The 19,361-nt window shown below is 39.9% G+C and overlaps 1 protein-coding gene and 1 pseudogene across 2 annotated transcripts in view; both read right to left on the reverse strand.

The window, feature by feature from the left end:
- Positions 1–19,361, reverse strand: part of COPG2 (COPI coat complex subunit gamma 2) — a 160,516-nt gene that overhangs the window by 123,997 nt on the left and 17,158 nt on the right. Inside the window, exon 5 of one of the 2 annotated variants that reach the window (XM_055284013.2) lies at positions 12,836–12,915. In XM_055284013.2, the coding sequence (XP_055139988.1) occupies positions 12,836–12,915 (80 nt within the window). Of the gene's footprint in view, positions 1–101; positions 166–12,835; positions 12,916–19,361 lie in introns of those variants that run through there. The other variant, XM_055284014.2, reaches the window with a different exon arrangement.
- Positions 4,436–10,370, reverse strand: LOC129484114 (glutamyl-tRNA(Gln) amidotransferase subunit C, mitochondrial-like; annotated as a pseudogene).

Genomic DNA, 19,361 nt, shown 5'->3' on the forward strand with positions numbered 1-19,361 from the left:
AAAGATAGAAAAAATAATAATGTGGCTTTTCCCCCACTCTTCACCCAACAGCCGTCCCTTTTCTCAGTGGTAGATTTCTTCTCAGGGTTTTAAGTACTCACAACACTGCTGTCGTATCCTAGTAAAGTTGTTCCACAACTAGGGCTGACCTCAGGACAGGACTAGGAAAGAAAATGAGAAAAACACAAACAAACAAGGATTCTCCTCCAGCTCTCCAGCTTGCAGTCACCACCAATCTTTTTTTTTTTTTTTTTGTAAACTGTGCTCAGGCCAGAGAGATGGGCTTCTTTCTGAGTCTCTGTTGACCACACCCACTATATAGTTCCCAGATTCAGACTGCCCTTGGGTCAAACTCAAGGTATAAAGATGAAAATTAACCATGAAACTCACTGTTGCTATATTGGTCGTTCATTAAGTATTGTTTTCTCTCCTTAATTCACCTACTATATTTATTATTTGGAGGCTTCAGGTAATTGTTTTTGTTTTTTTGTCCAGGGTTGTTGTTATTATTATTATTATTATTTGTAATCACTGGGAAAGATGGGCTCCAGTAGCCTTATTTCATCTTAGCTAGAATTAGAAGTCTCCTGGCTTTCACTTTTATTCACTGTTGTTCATTTCACTAGGCTTTGGAGAAGGAAGTTTTATGACCTGGCATCACTTCATCATCTTTCCTGAAAAGTCTGCCACAATTTCACTTTAAAATAAAGTAAGTGTTAATCCAAATAAATCAGGAAAGTTGGCTTGCAAACTGGGCAGGAAAAAGAGAAGGGAAGTAGGAGACAGAAAGGTTTCTCAACACGCATTAACACACCTTTCTCCACTTCTGCCTGTGTGAGTGCTTTCGTGAGGTTGAGAGGGAAATAATCCTTTTGATTCCAGCTCCCTTGCTTGAAGAGAGAAAATGGATTATCTTTTGTTTAACTCATGCAACAAACTGTTATTGCATGTCTAGTAATACAAAGCACTTTTCCAGGTATTGATGATACAAAGTTATATGTGGTTCTCTCTCTCAAGGAATTAATAATTCAGAGGGCAGAAAAACTATGCAAATAATTATAGTACAATATATTAAAATACCAGAACAGAGGTTAAAAAACAAACAAACAAACAAAAACGAAGTGTTAGAAGAACAACCAAGGCTGGGTGTAGTGGCTCTCACCTATAATTCCAGCACTCTGGGAGGCTGAGATGAGAGGACTGCTTGAGGTCAGGAGTTCAAGACCAACCTAATCAACATAGCAAGACCCTATTTCTTAAAAAAAAAAAAAAAAAAGAACAACAGAGAAGACAATGACTAATCTGTCAAGAAAGAAGAAGAAGTCAGTACCTATAATGACATGTATTTGAGCTATGTGGAAAAGGAAACAGAATAATTCCAGGCACAGGGAGAAGCATGTACAAATATAAAGGGTATCAAAGAGCATGATGAGTTTGGGAAAGAGCTACAGCACTGATATGAACCCCAGGGAATACCAATATTTAGATGACAGGCAGAAGAAAACCAGCCACTTCTGAGGTATCATAGAATAAAATGGAGAAATCAAAGAAGAGAGGAAATCCAGGACTACGGTTTCTGAAAGCCAAAGATGGTAGAACTCCAGGAAGTATTTAACCATGTTAAAACTGGGAGAGAGGTCAGGTAAAATGTGGACAGATAATTAACTTTTAAAATTAAGTAAGAAGTTACTGGAAATCTTTGAGAGGAGTTTCACTACAGTGGTGGTTAAGTCATAATAGTATCTCATTTTCTTGTTCTAAACTATGTCCTGGCAGTAAATCTTCAGGAACCACTCACTCAAATAGAAAAGCTGTTTCAGGCTTGTATATTTCTTACTAAGTGGATGAACTTAGCATTTAGTTTCCTTAGGAAGCACAAAGTATTTTTCTCCCTCTACCCAAATCCACACACTATCCCCACAAGTGATTTCAAAACTGCCTAGCTGATAACAGTTTCTACAACCCATTTATTTCTTCCTAAACCATGGTCTTTGAATTTTTCATTTGATTTTCTGAGACCAGGACGTAACTTATCACACACTGATGCCCACTCCCCAGAGTACTCCCTAATGTGAGTGATGGATCATTCCTCAGGACTCAATTCCAGAATTCTATGCTATCTTCAGCGATAGACTTTCACTGGGTGGGTCCCATCACATAAGGGTATGCCTTCTTGTAATGAGTAGAACAGTATAATCAGGTTGTCAATATACATTTAGTTAGTTAAGACACTAACTCTCTCTTTTTTTTTTTTTTTACCAAGTTGTAATTTATACAATAAAATGGACAACTTAAATATTAAGTTACATCAGTTTTGGCAATTGTGATCATCTATGTAACCTCCATCCAAAATAAAAATACTGAACATTTCCATCACCCCACAAAGTTCCCTCATGCTCATTTCCAATCAATTTCCTCTAACCCAGCAGACTTCTGACTTCTATCACCACAGACGAGTTTGGGCTGTTCTTGGAGTTCATATGAAGAGAATCATCCAGCAAATATTCTTTTGTGTCTGTTTTCTTTCCAACATAAATGTTTTAGAAGTTTATCCATGTTGTTGCCTGAATCAGCAATTTTTTCCTTTTATTGCTGAGTAATAATCTGTCGCATGAAAATACCACAATTTGTTCCTTCTTCTTTGATGAGCACTTGGGTTGTCTCAGTTTAAGGCTATCACAAATATCAGAGGACTTCAAAAAAATCTGTGGAAAAATGGAATTAAAAAATAAACCTAACAGCTGAGCACAGTAGCTCACACCTGTAATCCCAGCACTTTGGGAGGCCAAGGCGGGCAGATCACTTGGGGTCAGGAGTTTGAGACGAGCCTGGCCAACATGGTGAAACCGCATCTCTACTAAAAATACAAAAATTAGCTGGGCGTGGTGGCACACAGCTGTAATCCCAGCTACTTGGGAGGCTTAAGCCTTGGAGGTGGAGGCTGCAGTGAACCAAGAGCATACCATTCCACTCCAGCCTGGGTGACAGGACAAGACTCCATCTCAAAACAAAAACAAAAACCATAGGCCGGGTGCAGTGGCTCCCAGCACTTTGGGAGGCCAAGGCGGGCACATCATCAGGTCAGGAGATCGAGACCATCCTGGCTAACACGGTGAAACCCCATCTCTACTAAAAATACAAAAATTAGCCGGGTGTGGTGGCAGGCGCCTGTAGTCCCAGCTACTCGGAAAGCTGAGGCAGGAGGATGGCGTGAACCCGGGAGGCGGAGCTTGCAGTGAGCTGAGATCGCACCACTGCACTCCAGCCTGGGCGACAGAGCGAGACTCTGTCAAAAAAAAAAAAAAAAAAAAGAAAAGAAAACTATAAATTTTATTTATCGACATAGCTCCATCAAGTTCAAGACACATTTTAAAGTGATGATACCAGTCATTTAGTCCATCCCTAAACAATTGAAGTTGCTGGGAATGTAAGCATGTCAATGCAGTCATTTTTACATTATTATTTTTTTTTTTTAAGGAGCAGGAGTAGATAACTGTTTATATGGGGATTAAGATAATTGCTCTGATGTTGGTTTGAGAACTTCAACTCCAAGGTTCGGGGTTCTCTTTTAATTCAAGGCCAAGCTTGTAAATTAAGCTGCCTTAAAGAAAAAAGAAGCACTGCAGATAAAAGAAGGGAATGGGAAAAATAAACACAGACTTTTAAGAATGAGCAACAAGCTAGGCATTGTGGCTTATGCCTGTGATCCCAGCACTTTGGGAGGCCAAGGCATGTCAGATGATCCTCTGAAGCCAGGAGTTCAAGACCAGATAGGCAACATAACAAGACCCCATCTCTACTTAAAAAAAAACACACACAAAAATTAACTGGACTTGGTGATACACACCTGTAGTCCTGGCTACTTAGGAGGCTGAGGTGGGAGGATCACTTGAGCCCAGAAGATGGAGGCTGCAGTGATCTATGATCATACCACTGCACTCCGGCCTGGGTGACAGAGAGATCCTGTCTCAGAAAAATAAAAGAAATGAGCAGCAGCACAAAGATCACTGGGAAATTAATTCTTAGCCAAAACCAACTTTGGCACTTTGGTTAGAGGAAAAAATCTCTCTCTGATTCTATTACTTAGAATCTATCAATTAGAGGATGAATCCCTAAATAGGTTTCATTTATCCTTGGCATCTGTTTTAAAACAAAAAACAAAAAACTCCACAATCTTGGACTCATGTCAATTTAATAATCATTTTGGGGGTGGAAAGGGCTACTTTGTCCGAGGCCCAAGGCTACTTTTAGGATAAGTTCTCTTTTCAGAAAGAGAAACACTAGGTATGACTAGTATCCGTTTTGCATATAATCACTTTGTGGGATGGCAGATGGTTCCAGGTTAGGAGTTCCCAAGCTCTAGTCTACTTTGAACACTCTTCAGACCATAGTAGAAAGTTAACCCTCTTCTAGGAACAAAGTGGGTACCTAGGAAGAAATTCAGGTATGTTCGGTGAAGATAGGGCTGCTCAAATCAATTCAAATAGCAACTAAAAATGACAGCCAAGGTTGTCACAGAGTGATCAAGAAGCTCTGTCTACCATTTAAGTAGATGTAAAAGTTCACTTTCATGCAGTTGGTATAGTCCTTTGGAGAGCATTAAAGGGTGATAGTGTCTTCCATACAGAACAGGCCTGTTAAGTGAATACCTTGGAAACTATTTCCTTGGAAGCTGACTTTTGATTTCCTTTTACTTAGGTTAGCATCAGGAACTCATTGCCTTGTTAGTGCCAGATATTTCCCAATTCTGTCTTCAGAAGAGTATGTTATTAAGAAATGCTGGCCAGGCGCAGTGGCTCACGCCTGTAATCCCAGCACTTTCGGAGGCCGAGGCGGGCGGATCACCTGAGGTCACAAGTTCGAGACCAACCTGGCCAACATGGTGAAACCCCGTCTCCACTAAAAATACAAATTAGCCGGGCGTGGTGGCAGGTGCCTGTAATCCCAACTACTCAGGAGGCTGAAGCAGGAGAATCACTCGAACCCAGGAGGCGGAGATTGCAGTGAGACGAGATCACACCATTGCACTCCAGCCTGGGGGACAAGAGCAAGACTTCATCTCAAAAAAAAAAAAAAAAAAAAAAAAAAATGCTTAAGCACCCCTTTTTTCAGGTGACTGGAAAAAGCAGGAAAATTAGTGTTCATGGTAAGAAAACATTGTCATTATGCTTCCACGTATTCAGAGAGTACCCCCTTCCCAGAATGAGCTACTTGGCTATGTGAGAAAGCTATTGTTCATCCAGCTTTGGCAAAGAGATATTACCTGGGGAGCCACAAAATACTCCTTCACGACGCAATGGGAATTTTGTAGTAACTCTTCAGCACAGTTGCCTTCTACTACATTGTCGGATCTCAGGTATAGACATCCGCCCTCCAGGCCCAACTCAATGGGCTCCACCCGTCGGTGTCCATGGGGTGGAGCCCATGGGTGAAGATGATGGCTTTCTCCAGCCGCACCACTGCCTTGCGACTGCCAAAGTCCACAGGCACTAGAGGCTCCAGGGGCTCAATCACCTCAGTCATGATCCGGCCACTGCCCTGAGGATCTGCCTTGGAGGTGAAGCTCTGGCGCCCACCCAGCCACACCGCCCACACTCACCCATTTTTCCATTATTAACTGAAGAAAAATGGGTGCCCTTTAGAGATTTTTTTGAAGATTAGGAAGCAAAAGAAAGTCAGAAGAAGCCAGATAAGAACTCTAAGGTGGATGCCTATGGACACTCTTGCAAAATTGCCCTTGTTTGATGAGAGGAATGAACAGACACACTGCTGTGGAGAAGGACTCTCTGGTGAAGCTTTCCCAAATGTTTTTCTACTAAAGCTTTGGCCAACTTTCTCTAAATACTCTCATAATAAGCTATTATCATTCTTTGGCCCTCCAGAAAGTCAACAAGCAAAATCCCTCAAGCATCCCCAAAAACTGTTGCCATGACTTCTGCTTTTGACAGGTCCACTTTTGCTTTGACTGGACCACTTCCACCTCTTGGTAGCTATTGCTTTGATCATACTTTGTCTTCAGGATTGGACTGCTAGCCACATTTCTTCTCCTGTTACTGTTCCTCAAGGAAATGCCTCAGGATCTTGATCTCACTTAAAGCTCTGCTCTTGCCTGCAGCCAATCTAGATGCAATAGTTTTGACATTCATTAAATAGTTTGTTCAACTTTATCAGTCAGAATTGGGTAAGGCTGAACGAAATGAGGTGTCTATACATTGGCTATTGCTGCTGTTAATCATCAGTTTCACAAATTGATGTAGATGGTCTGCTGCAGATGAAGGGCTTCATGGTCAACATTGTCTCATCCCTTCTTAATACAACTTATCCATTTGTAAACTGCTGATTTCTTTGGATCACTATTGCCATGCTCTTTTGTAACACATCAATAATTTCACCATTCTTCTACCCAAAGTTCACCATAAATGTAATGTTTGTTCTTGTTTCAATTTTAGCAGAATTTATGTTGCTCTGAAATGGATTATTTTCAAATGGATATATTAGTGTCTCAAGCTAGATACTGTTTGGACATGTTATTAACAAGTTAGTCATGAGTTTATATTTTAGTGCAAAAAAATTTGGAACTCTGATATGGTTTGGCTCTGTTGTCTCCATCGAAATCTCATCTCGAATTGCAATCCCCACATGTTGAGGGAGGTAGGTGATTGGATCATGGGGGCAGTTTCTCCCATGCTGTTTTTGTGATAGTGAGTGAGTTCTCATGAGATCTGATAGTTTTTTTTTTTTTTTTTTTTGATATGGAGTCTCACTCTGTCACCCAGGCTGGAGTGCAGTGGCGCAATCTCGGCTCACTGCAAGCTCCGCCTCCTGGGTTCATGCCATTCTCCTGCCTCAGCCTCTCCGAGTAGCTGGGACTACAGGCGCCCACCACCACGCCCGGCTAATTTTTTTTGTATTTTTAGTAGAGACGGGGTTTCACCGTGGTCTCGATCTCCTGACCTCGTGATCCGCCCACCTCGGCCTCCCAAAGTGCTGGGATTACAAGCGTGAGCCACCGCGCCCGGCCCGAGATCTGATAGTTTTATAAATGGCAGTTTTCGCTGTGCTTTCACTCTCTTCTCTCTTTTGCCGCCATGTAAGATGTGCCTGCTTCCCCTTCTGCCATGACTGTAAGTTTCCTGAGGCCTCCCCAGCCACACGGAACTGTGAGTCAATTACACCCCTTTCCTTTATAAATTACCCAGTCTTGGATAGAGTGTGTGTGTGTGTGTGTGTACATATATATATATATATTTTTTTTTTTTTAAGATGGAGTCTCACTCTGTCACCGGGCTGGAGTGCAGTGGTGTGATCTTGGATCACTGCAATCTCTGCCTCCCAGGTTCAAGCGATTCTCCTGTCACAGCCTCCTGAGGAACTGAGACTACAGGCATGCGCCACCACATCAAGCTAATTTTTGTATTTTTATATGGAGTTTCCCCATGTTGGCCAGGCTGGTCTCGAACTCCTGACCTAAAGTGATCCACCCCACCTCAGCCTCCCAAAGTGCTGGGATTACAGGTGTGAGGCACTGTGCCTGGCCTCAGGTAGCATCTTTATAGCAGTATGAAAATAGACTAATACAAACTCCATGGATATTTTTTCATAACACACATTTCCCATAAACTTTTTGAAGAACCCTCATAAGGCTGTTATGACATTCTTGTACAGTCTTTTTTGTGGCCATATAGGTATTCATTTTCCTTGAGTAAATACCTAGAAGGGGTATTACTGGTCACAGGGCAGGTATATAATTAACTTTATAAGAAACTGCCAAAACTTTTCTAAGGTGGTTGTATCATTCTACATTCCTATCTACAGTGTATAGGAGTTTCGATTGTTCTAAATGTTCAGTATTGGAATAGGCTTTTTTATTTTGGTATTGTCAAGCTTTTTTGTTTTAACCATTCTAGTGGGTGTGCTATGTCTCATTAAGTTTTGTTTTTTGTTTTTTGTTTTTTTTTTGAGACGAAGTCTTGCTCTGTCGCCCAGGCTGGAGTGCAGTGGCATGATCTCAGCTCACTGCAACCTCCGCCTCCCGGGTTCAAGTGATTCTCCTTCCTCAGCCTCCCGAGGAGCTGGGACTACAGGTGCCTGCCACCATGCCCAGCTAATATTTTGTATTTTTAGTAGAGATAGGGTTTCACCGCGTTAGCCAGGATGGCATTGTGATCCACCCGCCTCGGCCTCCCAAAGTGCTGGGATTACATGCATGAGCCACCGTGCCCGGCCTATCTCATTAAGATTTTAATTTGCATTTCCCTGATGACTAATAATGTTGAGAACATTGTGCTTATTGGCCATTTGCATATATTCTTTTGTGAAGTATGTGCCTTCAGATTTTTTTAATCTCCATGGTTTCTTGCCAAGCCAACAAATTTTCTATGCATACAGAAAGGTCATCTAGAATATTAGTTTTCTATTCCTGCTGTAACAAATTACCACAATTAGTGGCTTAAAACAACATGAATTTATTATTTTCAGTTCTGTAGATTAGAAGTCTAATATAAGTCTCACTGGGCTAGAATCACTGTGTCATTAGGGCTGTGTCCATTTCACAAGCAAAATACATTCATTTGTCCCCTTCCAAGATCCCCCCCCAAAGTCTCAGCACACTGCAGCATCAATTCAAAGTCCAAAATCTCATCTAAATCTCATGGACTCAAAAATCTCAATCTTATTATCAAAATCTAAATTTGGTATGGGTGAGACTCTTGGTATAATCCATCCTGAGGCAAAATTCCTCTCCATCTTTGGACCTATGGAATTAGAAAAGAAATCCCCTGCTCCCAAAATACAAAGACAGGACTGCCATAGAATATAGTTACAGATATTCCCATTCAAAATGAAAGAAAGTGAAAGGGAAGATGTCATTGGTCCCAAGTAATTTTGAAATCCAGTTAGGCAACCTGGAGTAGGTCTCTGCATGGGCAGAATTCTGTAAAGTTCTCAGTTCCACCCTACTGGACTGCCCCTTTGCCCTCAGAGTCATCCTTCCTTTTTCATAAAGGGTAACCAGCATGTATTTAAAGCTGAGTAGTTTCGTCGGCTTGTTTCCTGCCTGTAGAATTTGGGGCTCTGATAGCCTTCTTTCACTTCATCCTCTCGTTTCTTTTCTAATTCCATAGGTCTACAGATGAAGACAAATTTTGCTTCCTCTCTGAGTCTTTCACTTCATCCTCTCTCTCTCCCTTTGAGTTGCTGCTGACATAGAATTCTCAAAAACCTTGTGGGTCTACTGTATAAGTACAGAGACTCACTCCATTTGACAAAAGGCTCCTCCACAGATCTTGCCTAGATAATCCCATCTCTATTTCTGGCTTCTACTTAGATGCTAAGGGAATCTATGAGTCACACCCCTTGATCTCTTCAGTGTTTTGTGTGAGTGAATGCTCTGACCTTTTCATCTTTCTGAGGTTTCAACAAAAGGTTGCACAGTGACTCCTTTGGCTTTTTCTTTAGAGCACATTTTCCTGACAGTGAAACTCCTGACTTTAGCACCCTTTGCCACTTGGGTAGACTAAGAATTTCCAAAATCATCAAGTCCTGGTTCCTTTTTGTTTAACAGGTCTCCTCTTGATTTATTTCTCTACTTTCAAATTTTACTATTAGTGGCAAAAAGAAACTAGGCCATACCTTCAACACTTTGCTTGGAAATCTCTTCAGTTAAACATCCAAGTTCGCTGTTTGTGAGTCCTCCTTTCCACGTAATTGCAGTACACAAGCCTGCTGAGCTTTCTGCCACTATAATAGGGATCCCTTTTCCTCCAATTCCCAACATTTTCCTCTGAGCCAGCACCTTTAATGCATTTCCACCATCTGTTCACAATGATTTAGGTATTCTCTAAGATGATAAATGTTTTCTCTATCCTGCTCCTCACTTTTTTCTAAGTCTAATAGAGTTATTAACATCCATATTTCTATTGTCATGGCAATCTAGGCATTTTCTATCATGCACCTCAAAATTCTTCCAGATGTGCTCACTGCATAATTCCAAAGCTACTTCCACATTTTTAGGTATTTGTTTACAGCAGCACCCCACTTCCAGGTACTAAAATCTGCATTAGTCTTCTATTGCTGCTGTAACAAAGTACCACAAACTTAGAGAAAAATACAACATTCATTTCTTTCTTACAGTTATATAAGTTAGAAGTCCAACACTGGTCTCACTGGGCTAAAATCAAGATATCGGTAGGGCTACAGTCCTTTCCGGAGGCTAGAAGGGTGAATCCTTGCTTTTTCCAGTTTCTAGAGGTTACCACATTCCTTGACTCACAGCCCTCTTTCTCCATCTCCAAATCCAGCAACACTGCATCTCTGAACTTGTTTCCATCATCACATCTTTTACCGACACCTCTTCTGCATCCCACTTCCATTTTTAAGAAGTGTCGTCCTTAAAGGGCTCACCTGAATGATACAGAATAATCTCCCTATCTGCTGTTTAGCAATCTTAATTCTCTTTTGCCATGTAATGTACATATTCACAGGTCCTAGGAATTGGGACATGGACATCTTTGGGTCACTATTATCCTGCCTACCACAACTACTAATCACTTAAAATGAACTATCAATAGAAATGCACCATAATTCAAGGTAGCCTAGCAAACCTCAGAGGGAAGTATTGACAGCTAAAAGAAACAGACAAAAAACTCTCAGTCAATGACTAATTTATTTTAAAATTTTCAAAATATTAGTGAATCTAGCAATCTAACTGAAGGTTTTCTGTTTTGGTTTTTTCTTTTTTTACTTGTGGTAGATACCATTAGTTAACTAATCCAACACCCATTTTCAACCCCTTCTCCCTTTTCTGTCCCTAATACTTGGGCTATAAAATACTAAATACTCACTTTCCTGGCTTCCTAAGGATAGTAATATAACACAGTTGTGCCAAGTGAAATCTAAAAATTGCCTTGGGAAAAGATATTGCATTCCTGATAAAAGAGGCAGATGGTGTGGCCTTCCCTGGCTTCCTTCCCAGTACCCCTCTAGCCTTGAATGTGGTACACTGCCAGTAATTTGGGCATCTATTTTGCAATAATGGAGAATGTCCAAAGAATTCAAGAGACACTACCCTGACATTGCTGAATGACTGAGCCAACACCAGCTACTCTAAGCCTCTAGACTTATGGTTATATGAGAAAAAATAAACTCCCATCTTGTTTATGTCACTGTTTACATCTGCTTTTCTGTTATTTTCAGCTGAAAGCTTTCCTGATTGAAACTACATTCCACACTACTACTGGTTAAACACAAGCACCCTCCTCTAAACATTTATTATGTTATACAAACCCAGATTCACTTCATTAAGTTATGGTAACTAAAAAGGCAAATATTTTAAAAATAATGTTTATTATACACTTAGAACTATAAATTATATATACTTATTCTATATATATATTATACTTATATATACTTATTCTAGGACATTTATATATATGTCCCATATATATATATATATATGTCCTAGACATATATATGACAAACATATATAATTTATAAATTATATATACTTATTCTAGGACATTTGCAAATTATAAAAAGTTTAAAGAAAATAAGTATCAGCCACAATCCCAACCATCCAGAGATAAGTCTGTGTAACTTTTATCCATATTTTTTATATACATACCTAAAATGTTCTTTTGTTTTTTCTGAGGCCAAGTCTCGCTCTGTCACCCAGGCTGGAGTGCAGTGGCACGATCTCGGCTCACCACAATCTCTACCTCCCAGGCTCCAGTGATTCTCTCGCCTCAGCCTCCCAAGTAGCTGGAATTACAGGAGCGTGCCACCAATGCCTGGCTAATTTTTTTGTATTTTTAGTACAGATGGGGTTTCACCATGTTGGCCAGGTTGGTCTTGTCCTGACCTCAGATGATCTACCTGCGTCGGCCTCCCAAAGTGCTGGGATTACAGGTGTGAACCACCACGTCTGGCACATAAAATGTTCTTTAAAGTGAGACTATATGGAACACGTAGATTGACTCCAACCCCCATTTGGCACTTTGTGAAGACTTATTTATATCAGATGTTTCAAAAATATCTCCAGATTTTAAAATATTTTACAGTATGATAATATGGTTAAATAATTTTATCAATGGTAGACACGTAACTTGTTTTGCCCTTTTTTCTACTGTAAATGGTGTTGCAACAAACATCAATATATATGTTTTTTCTGTGTTATGTCTGATTATTTTCCAAGGATAGTTCCACAGATGTGGCCTTACTAGGTCAAAGGGATAAAGCCTTTCAATTATTCAACAAATGTTGCTAAATTGCTTTCTAGAAAAATTGAATCAATTTATTACTCTGTCTCCTTTGTACAAGAGTATGTCTCCCTTACAAGTACTGAATGCTGCCTTTTTGCTTTTTTGCCAGTTTGATGAGTAAAAAATATTATACCTCATTCTTGAATTTTTAATTTGTTTTTTGGTTACTAGTGAGAACGACTATCTAAAGACATTTAGATCCTTTATATTGGTTATTTGATGAATTATCACTTGTTTCTTTTTAAAAGTTCTTTATATATTACAGATGCTAGCCTTTGATGTATTTGTTGTAAATATTTTATTTCAGTGTACATGTTATCTCTTACTTTTTAGTTTTATCTATTTTTATGAACATTTTGATGCACTCAAATCTATCAGTATTATCTTTTGTAACTTCTTCCTTTGCTTTATCAGATAAGGATGGCTTTCACATGATGAAAACATTTTAGAAAAGAATGCTTTAAGATATTATATTCTTTTAAATTCCTATTGGCTTCCTTATGGTCAAAAAATGAAATCAACAGAGAGCAAACAGCAAATATATAAGTATCTCATCTAGATTTTGACCATTCACATACCTGCTTGTGACAATTATCACATCCTCAGAGATGGTAGCCATTTCCTTGATGGTAAGGTAGCACATTCTCCTCAATGTTTGCTGAAAAATTATTTATAAAAGGTAACAGATTATTCATAAGGAAATGGTTTTTTAAATTATTTGAAGCGAGGACCCCAAGTAGATATATATTTAGAAAGATATTCTTTAAAAGAGTCTCATCTACCAAAAAAAAAAAATTTAATATTCGGGTGAGAAAATATTCAGAATACTAGTATTTCCTAAACACAACTGTTGCATTGACACAATAGGTAAAAACTTAAAAATTCAATTATATGGATCTTTCTACTGAGAGATACAAACTTAGACTCTGATAGCTTGAGTCCAAAGACAAAGGTGTTTTGTTTTGTCTTGTTTTGTTTTTTTGAGACAGAATTACGCTCTGTTGCCTAGGCTGGAGTGCAATGGTGCAATCACGGCTCACCACAACCTCCGCCTCCCGGGTTCAAGCAATTCTCCTGCCTCAGACTCCCGGGTAGCTGGAATTACAGGCGCTCGCCACCACGCCTGGCTAATTTTGTATTTTTAGTAGAAATGGCGTACAATGTTAATTACAGGCTCATTCCTGGAAAACATATTTTTTAAATCTTAAAAAATATGTAGGAATAAATGTGCAAACTCTGCACTTTTCTCAGTTCAGTGTATACCAACAATTTCTCCTGAACTCTAAATGAGATTTCTAGATGAATACCTGGATCCAAGTAAGTACTAAGCTAACAATGCTCTACCTACTCTCCCCGACTCAACTGGATCTCTGATTTATTCATACACTATGCATAAATGGGCAGCGGCCAGACACCAGGTTCCTCTAGTCTGTCCAGCCTCATCCCTTACCGAGTAACCTCAAATTTCTTTTAAGTAGAGAAACCCAAATACATCAGACGCAGCTCCAGAGTCCAAGCTATGAAGAAAACCTTGATACTACTGAACCCATTAAGGAAAGAGAAGAGAGTGAGGATCCTCACGGTGATTAAACACAGAAAAAAACAAACAAACAAAAAACACATAGAAAGCCAGTATGGGCACACACATGGGGCAGATCAAAGCTACTATGAGAAGAAAACAAAAAATTAGAATCAAAATTTCAGGAACACCCCACCCCAATTTAAAGAAAAAAAAAAGTTCTGTGAGAAGAAAACTAGAGATACAAAAAAAATTTCATTAAAACACAAAAAATGGGGGCTCAACATTATTAGTCATCAAGGAAATGAAAATTACTTATCCATCGAAAAATTAAAACCACATTTCAGAAACCCCTCACACCCACCAAAATGGTGAAAATTCAAAAGACAAACAATACAAAATGTTGGCAAAAAATGTGCTCTTAACCACTAAAACATACTGCATAAACATACACAGAAATGCTGAATAAAAATCGGAACAAAACTTTTAAATGTGTAGCTAAAGACAAAATAAAGAGAAATTCACAGATGCTAGAAATGAACACAACCAAACATTCATAGCCACAGAAGGATCTTACTGGCATGGGATATAGTATCTAACGTCTACGAAAATGAGGTTCTAAAAGGTATATTCTTCAAGCACAAGGAAAATCATTCCAGATAACTCAGAAATAGAGCAAGGAATGAAGAGTTTTTAAAAAGTGCTAAAGACATGAGTAAGTCACAGTGAACAAACAAGACTCACAAGAAAATGATGGCATAGAATATATGAATGTAAATGTGCATGTGTGTATGCATATATACACATATATATGTTGATATACTCATATACGTATAAGGAATCAGAGTATCCTAAGACTCTCGAATTTCTCATGAGTAGGGAAAACACAAAGTAAGTATTCGATTTTGATAAGTCAAAAACCCACTGCGATTTTGAGTATAAACAATAAAAAAACTTCCAAAGTATTATCCCACAGGTTGCTGATGCTCTGTTTATTTCTAGTCTGTCTTTTTTTCCTCTCTGCTTTATTTTGGACCACTGCTACTACTGTCTTCAATGACCCTGGGTTTTTTTGTTTGCTTGTTTGTCCTACATCTCTAATTTGCTATTAACCCCATGCAGTGTAGTTTTCATTTTATATATTTCTTTTTTTTTTTTAATTTTTGGGAAGTGTATTTGGATCTCTTTGTATCTCTCTTGTTTTATGCTTTATTCTGTTATGCCTTTCTTTACACTCTTAAGCATATAGATCATGTTAATAGTTGTTTTAATGACATCATCTGCTCATTCCATCACCTTTACCATTTCTGGGTTTGTGTCTGCTGATCCATTTTTCTCCTGTTTATAGACAATATTTCCTGTTTATTTGCATACCTGATAATTTATTAGATGCTGCACATTGTGAAGTTTATTATTTTGGTGTATGATCTTAAATAGTATTGAACTCTATTCTGTCATGAGGGAAGTAATTACACAGGACTAGTTTGGTTTTTTTTTTTTTTTTTTTTTTCACTTTGAGGCTTACTTATAGGCTTTTTAAAGTTTTAGTGTAAGGTTACAGTATATTCCCATTACTTAGGTAATAATTACTTATGCATGGTTTCCTTTTGAGAACTATACCAGATGTCTTATGCAATACAAGGTCTTTCCACTCTCACTGGTGGGAATACAAACTATTCTGAGTCCTGTGTTTTTCGGATTCTTCCCTTAGCTTTGAGTAGTTTCCTTTTTTACACACACAGATCAGTTTTTACTTAACCAAAGACTCCAGGGATAGTCCTCAACAGATCATGGAATCCCTCCCTCTCCTCCTTCCTTCTCTCCCCGCCCCTCTTTTTCTCTCCAGCTCCTCCTTCTTTGGTATTCTGCTTCACAAATTCAAGCTTTCTTGGCTCCCAACCTCCATTTGTTTTCTCAACTCTGAGAGAGAACTAGGCCTGTAATCTGTTTCTGGGCCATGATGTGGTACAATACTAGGGCTGACCTAGTTTCCCTTCTTCAGATCACAGTCCTGGGATGCCCGTTATCCAATCTCTGAAAACTCTTATGTCATAAATTTTGTTTGATTTTCTAGGTATTTATAGTAGCAGGGTAAATCCAGCCCATTTACTTTATCATGGCTGTAAACAAAACAGAAAAATGTTCTTACTATCAAAATAAATGGTAATTTATCTAGTTATTCTTTTATTATTAATTTCCACCACTATCCCACTGTAAATAAAGAACACAGTCTATATGATTTCAATCCTTTGAAATTTGTTGTGTCTTGCTTTATGGCTCAATATACAATCGACTTTTTGTAAATGATCTTTGTGCTCTTCATTTACATTTAATGTGGATAATGATATATTTGGGTCTATATCTACCAGGTCATTATATGATTTATGTTTGTCCTGTTTGATCTATGTTTCTCTTCCTTTTTTCCCCTTCTTTTGGTTTGATTTTTTAGCTTTTTTTTTCTTTTTGCACAATTAGTTTGGAAGAGAAAAATAATTAATTTTTTAAAAATCAATGAAACAGAAAGCTGGTTCCATGACAAGATCAATAAAGTTTATAAATCCCTAGACAAGCTTCCTAGGAATAAAAAAGAGAAGATACAATTTAGCAATATCAGAATGAAGGAAGAGACACCACTAAGGATTCTGCAGACATTAAAAGAATGGAGGAATATTATGAAGAGCTTTATGCCAAGTTCAACAATTTAACTGAAATTCCTTGAAAGATACAAACTACCAGAGTACACTCAAGAAGGCAAATAACCTGAATGGCATCATATATACATTTTTTAATGAAGTTAATTAACCCCGAAAAGCCTTCCCACTAAGAAGACAGCTGCATGGGCTGGGCGCGGTGGCTCACGCCTGTAATCCCAGCACTTTGGGAGGCCGAGGCGGGCGGATCACGAGGTCAGGAGATCGAGACCATCCTGGTTAATACAGTGAAACCCCGCCTCTACTAAAAATACAAAAAAATTAGCCGGGCAAGGTGGCAGACGCCAGTAGTCCCAGCTACTTGGGAGGCTGAGGCAGGAGAATGGCCTGAACCCCGGGGGGCGGAGCCTGCAGTGAGCCGAGATCGCGCTATTGCACTCCAGGCTGGGCGACAGCGAGACTCTGTCTCAAAAAAAAAAAGACAGCTGCAATAGTGAACTCTAACAAACATTTAAGGAGATCACAAGAAAAACGTCAATATATAAAAGTTCATTTAATTCTAGAGACTACCAATAAATACAAATACAAGAGCATCAAAACATACTATCAGGGTGGAGCCAAGATAGCCGATAGGAAGAGCTCCGGTCTACAGCTCCCAGCGTGAGCGACGCAGAAGACGGGTGATTTCTGCATTTCCATCTGAGGTACCAGGTTCATCTCACTAGGGAGTGCCAAACAGTGGGTGCAGGACAGTCGGTGCAGCGTACCCTGCGTGAGCTGAAGCAGGGTGAGGCATTGCCTCACTCAGGAAGCGCAAGGGGTCAGGGAGTTCCTTTTCCTAGTCAAAGAAAGGAGTAACAGACGGTACCTGGAAAATTGGGTCACTCCCACCCTAATACTGCGCTTTTCCAACGGGCTTGGAAAACGGCACACCAGTAGATTGTGTCCCGCACCTGGCTTGGAGGGTCCTGCGCCCACGGAGTCTCGCCGATTGCTAGCACAGCAGTCTGAGATCAAACTGCAAGGTGGCAGTGAGGCTGGGGGAGGGGCGCCCGCCATTGCCCAGGCTTGCTTAGGTAAACAAAGCAGCCAGGAAGCTCGAACTGGGTGGAGCCCACCACAGCTCAAGGAGGCCTGCCTGCCTCTGTAGGCTCCACCTGAGGGCAGGGCACAGACAAACAAAAAGACAGCAGGAACCTCTGCAGACTTAAATGTCCCTGTCTGACAGCATTGAAGAGAGTAATGGTTCTCCCAGCACGCAGCTGGAGATCTGAGAACAGGCAGACTGCCTTCTAAAGTGGGTCCCCGACCCCCGAGCAGCCTAACTGGGAGGCACCCCCCAGTAGGGACAGACTGACACCTCACTCGGCCAGGTACTCCTCTGAGACAAAACTTCCAGAGGAACGATCAGACAGATGAATTTGCAGTCTCACAAAAATCCGCTGTTCTGCAGCCACCGCTGCTGACACCCAGCAAAACAGGGTCTGGAGTGGACCTCTAGCAAACTCCAACAGACCTGCAGCTGAGGGTCCTGTCTGTTAGAAGGAAAACTAACAAACAGAAAGGACACCCACACCAAAAACCCATCTGGACATCACCATCATCAAAGACCAAAAGTAGAAAAGCCTACAAAGATGGGGAGAAAACAGAGCAGAAAAACTGTAAACTCTAAAAAGCAGAGCACCTCTCCTCCTCCAAAGGAACACAGTTCCTCACCAGCAACGGAACAAAGCTGGATGGAGAATGACTTTGACGAATTGAGAGAAGGCGGCTTCAGACGATCAAACTACTCCGAGCTACGGGAGGAAATTCAAACCAATGGCAAAGAAGTTAAAAACTTTGAAAAAAAAATAGATGAATGTATAACTAAGAAAACCAATGCAGAGAAGGGCTTAAAGGAGCTGATGGAGCTGAAAGCCAAGTTTCGAGAACTACATGAAGATTGCAGAAGCCTCGGTAGCCGATGCGATCAACTGGAAGAAAGGGTATCAGTGATGGAAGATGAAATGAATGAAATGAAGCGAGAAGGGAAGTTTAGAGAATAAAAAGAAATGAACAAAGCCTCCAAGAAATATGGGACTATGTGAAAAGACCAAACCTACGTCTGATTGGTGTACATGAAAGTGACGGGGAGAATGGAACCAAGCTGGAAAACACTCTGCAGGATATTATCCAGGAGAACTTCCCCAATCTAGCAAGGCAGGCCAACATTCAGATTCAGGAAATACAGAGAACGCCAGAAAGATACTCCTTGAGAAGAGCAACTCTAAGACACATAATTGTCAGATTCACCAAAGTTGAAATGAAGGAAAAAATGTTAAGGGCAGCCAGAGAGAAAGGTCGGGTTACTCACAAAGGGAAGCCCATCAGACTAACAGCTGATCTCTCGGCAGAAACTCTACAAGCCAGAAGAGAGTGGGGGCCGATATTCAACATTCTTAAAGAAAAGAATTTTCAACCGAGAATTTCATATCCAGCCAAACTAAGCTTCATAAGTGAAGGAGAAATAAAATACTTTACAGACAAGCAAATGCTGAGTGATTTTGTCACCACCAGGCCTGCCCTAAAAGAGCTCCTGAAGGGAGCACTAAACATGGAAAGGAACAACTGGTACCAGCCACTGCAAAAACATGCCAAATTGTAAAGACCATCGAGGCTAGGAAGAAACTGCATCAAAACTAATGAGCAAAATAACCAACTAACATCACAATGACAGGATCAAATTCACACATAACAATATTAACTTTAAATGTAAATGGGCTAAATGCTCCAATTAAAAGACACACACTGGCAAATTGGATAAGGAGTCAAGACCCATCAGTGTGCTGTATTCAGGAAACCCATCTCACGTGCAGATACACACATAGACTCAAAATAAAGGGATGGAGGAAGATCTATCAAGCAACTGGAAAACAAAAAAAGGCAGGGGTTGCA

Source organism: Symphalangus syndactylus, chromosome 6 (genome assembly GCF_028878055.3).
Source record: "Symphalangus syndactylus isolate Jambi chromosome 6, NHGRI_mSymSyn1-v2.1_pri, whole genome shotgun sequence".
Classification (NCBI taxonomy): Eukaryota; Metazoa; Chordata; class Mammalia; order Primates; family Hylobatidae; genus Symphalangus; species Symphalangus syndactylus.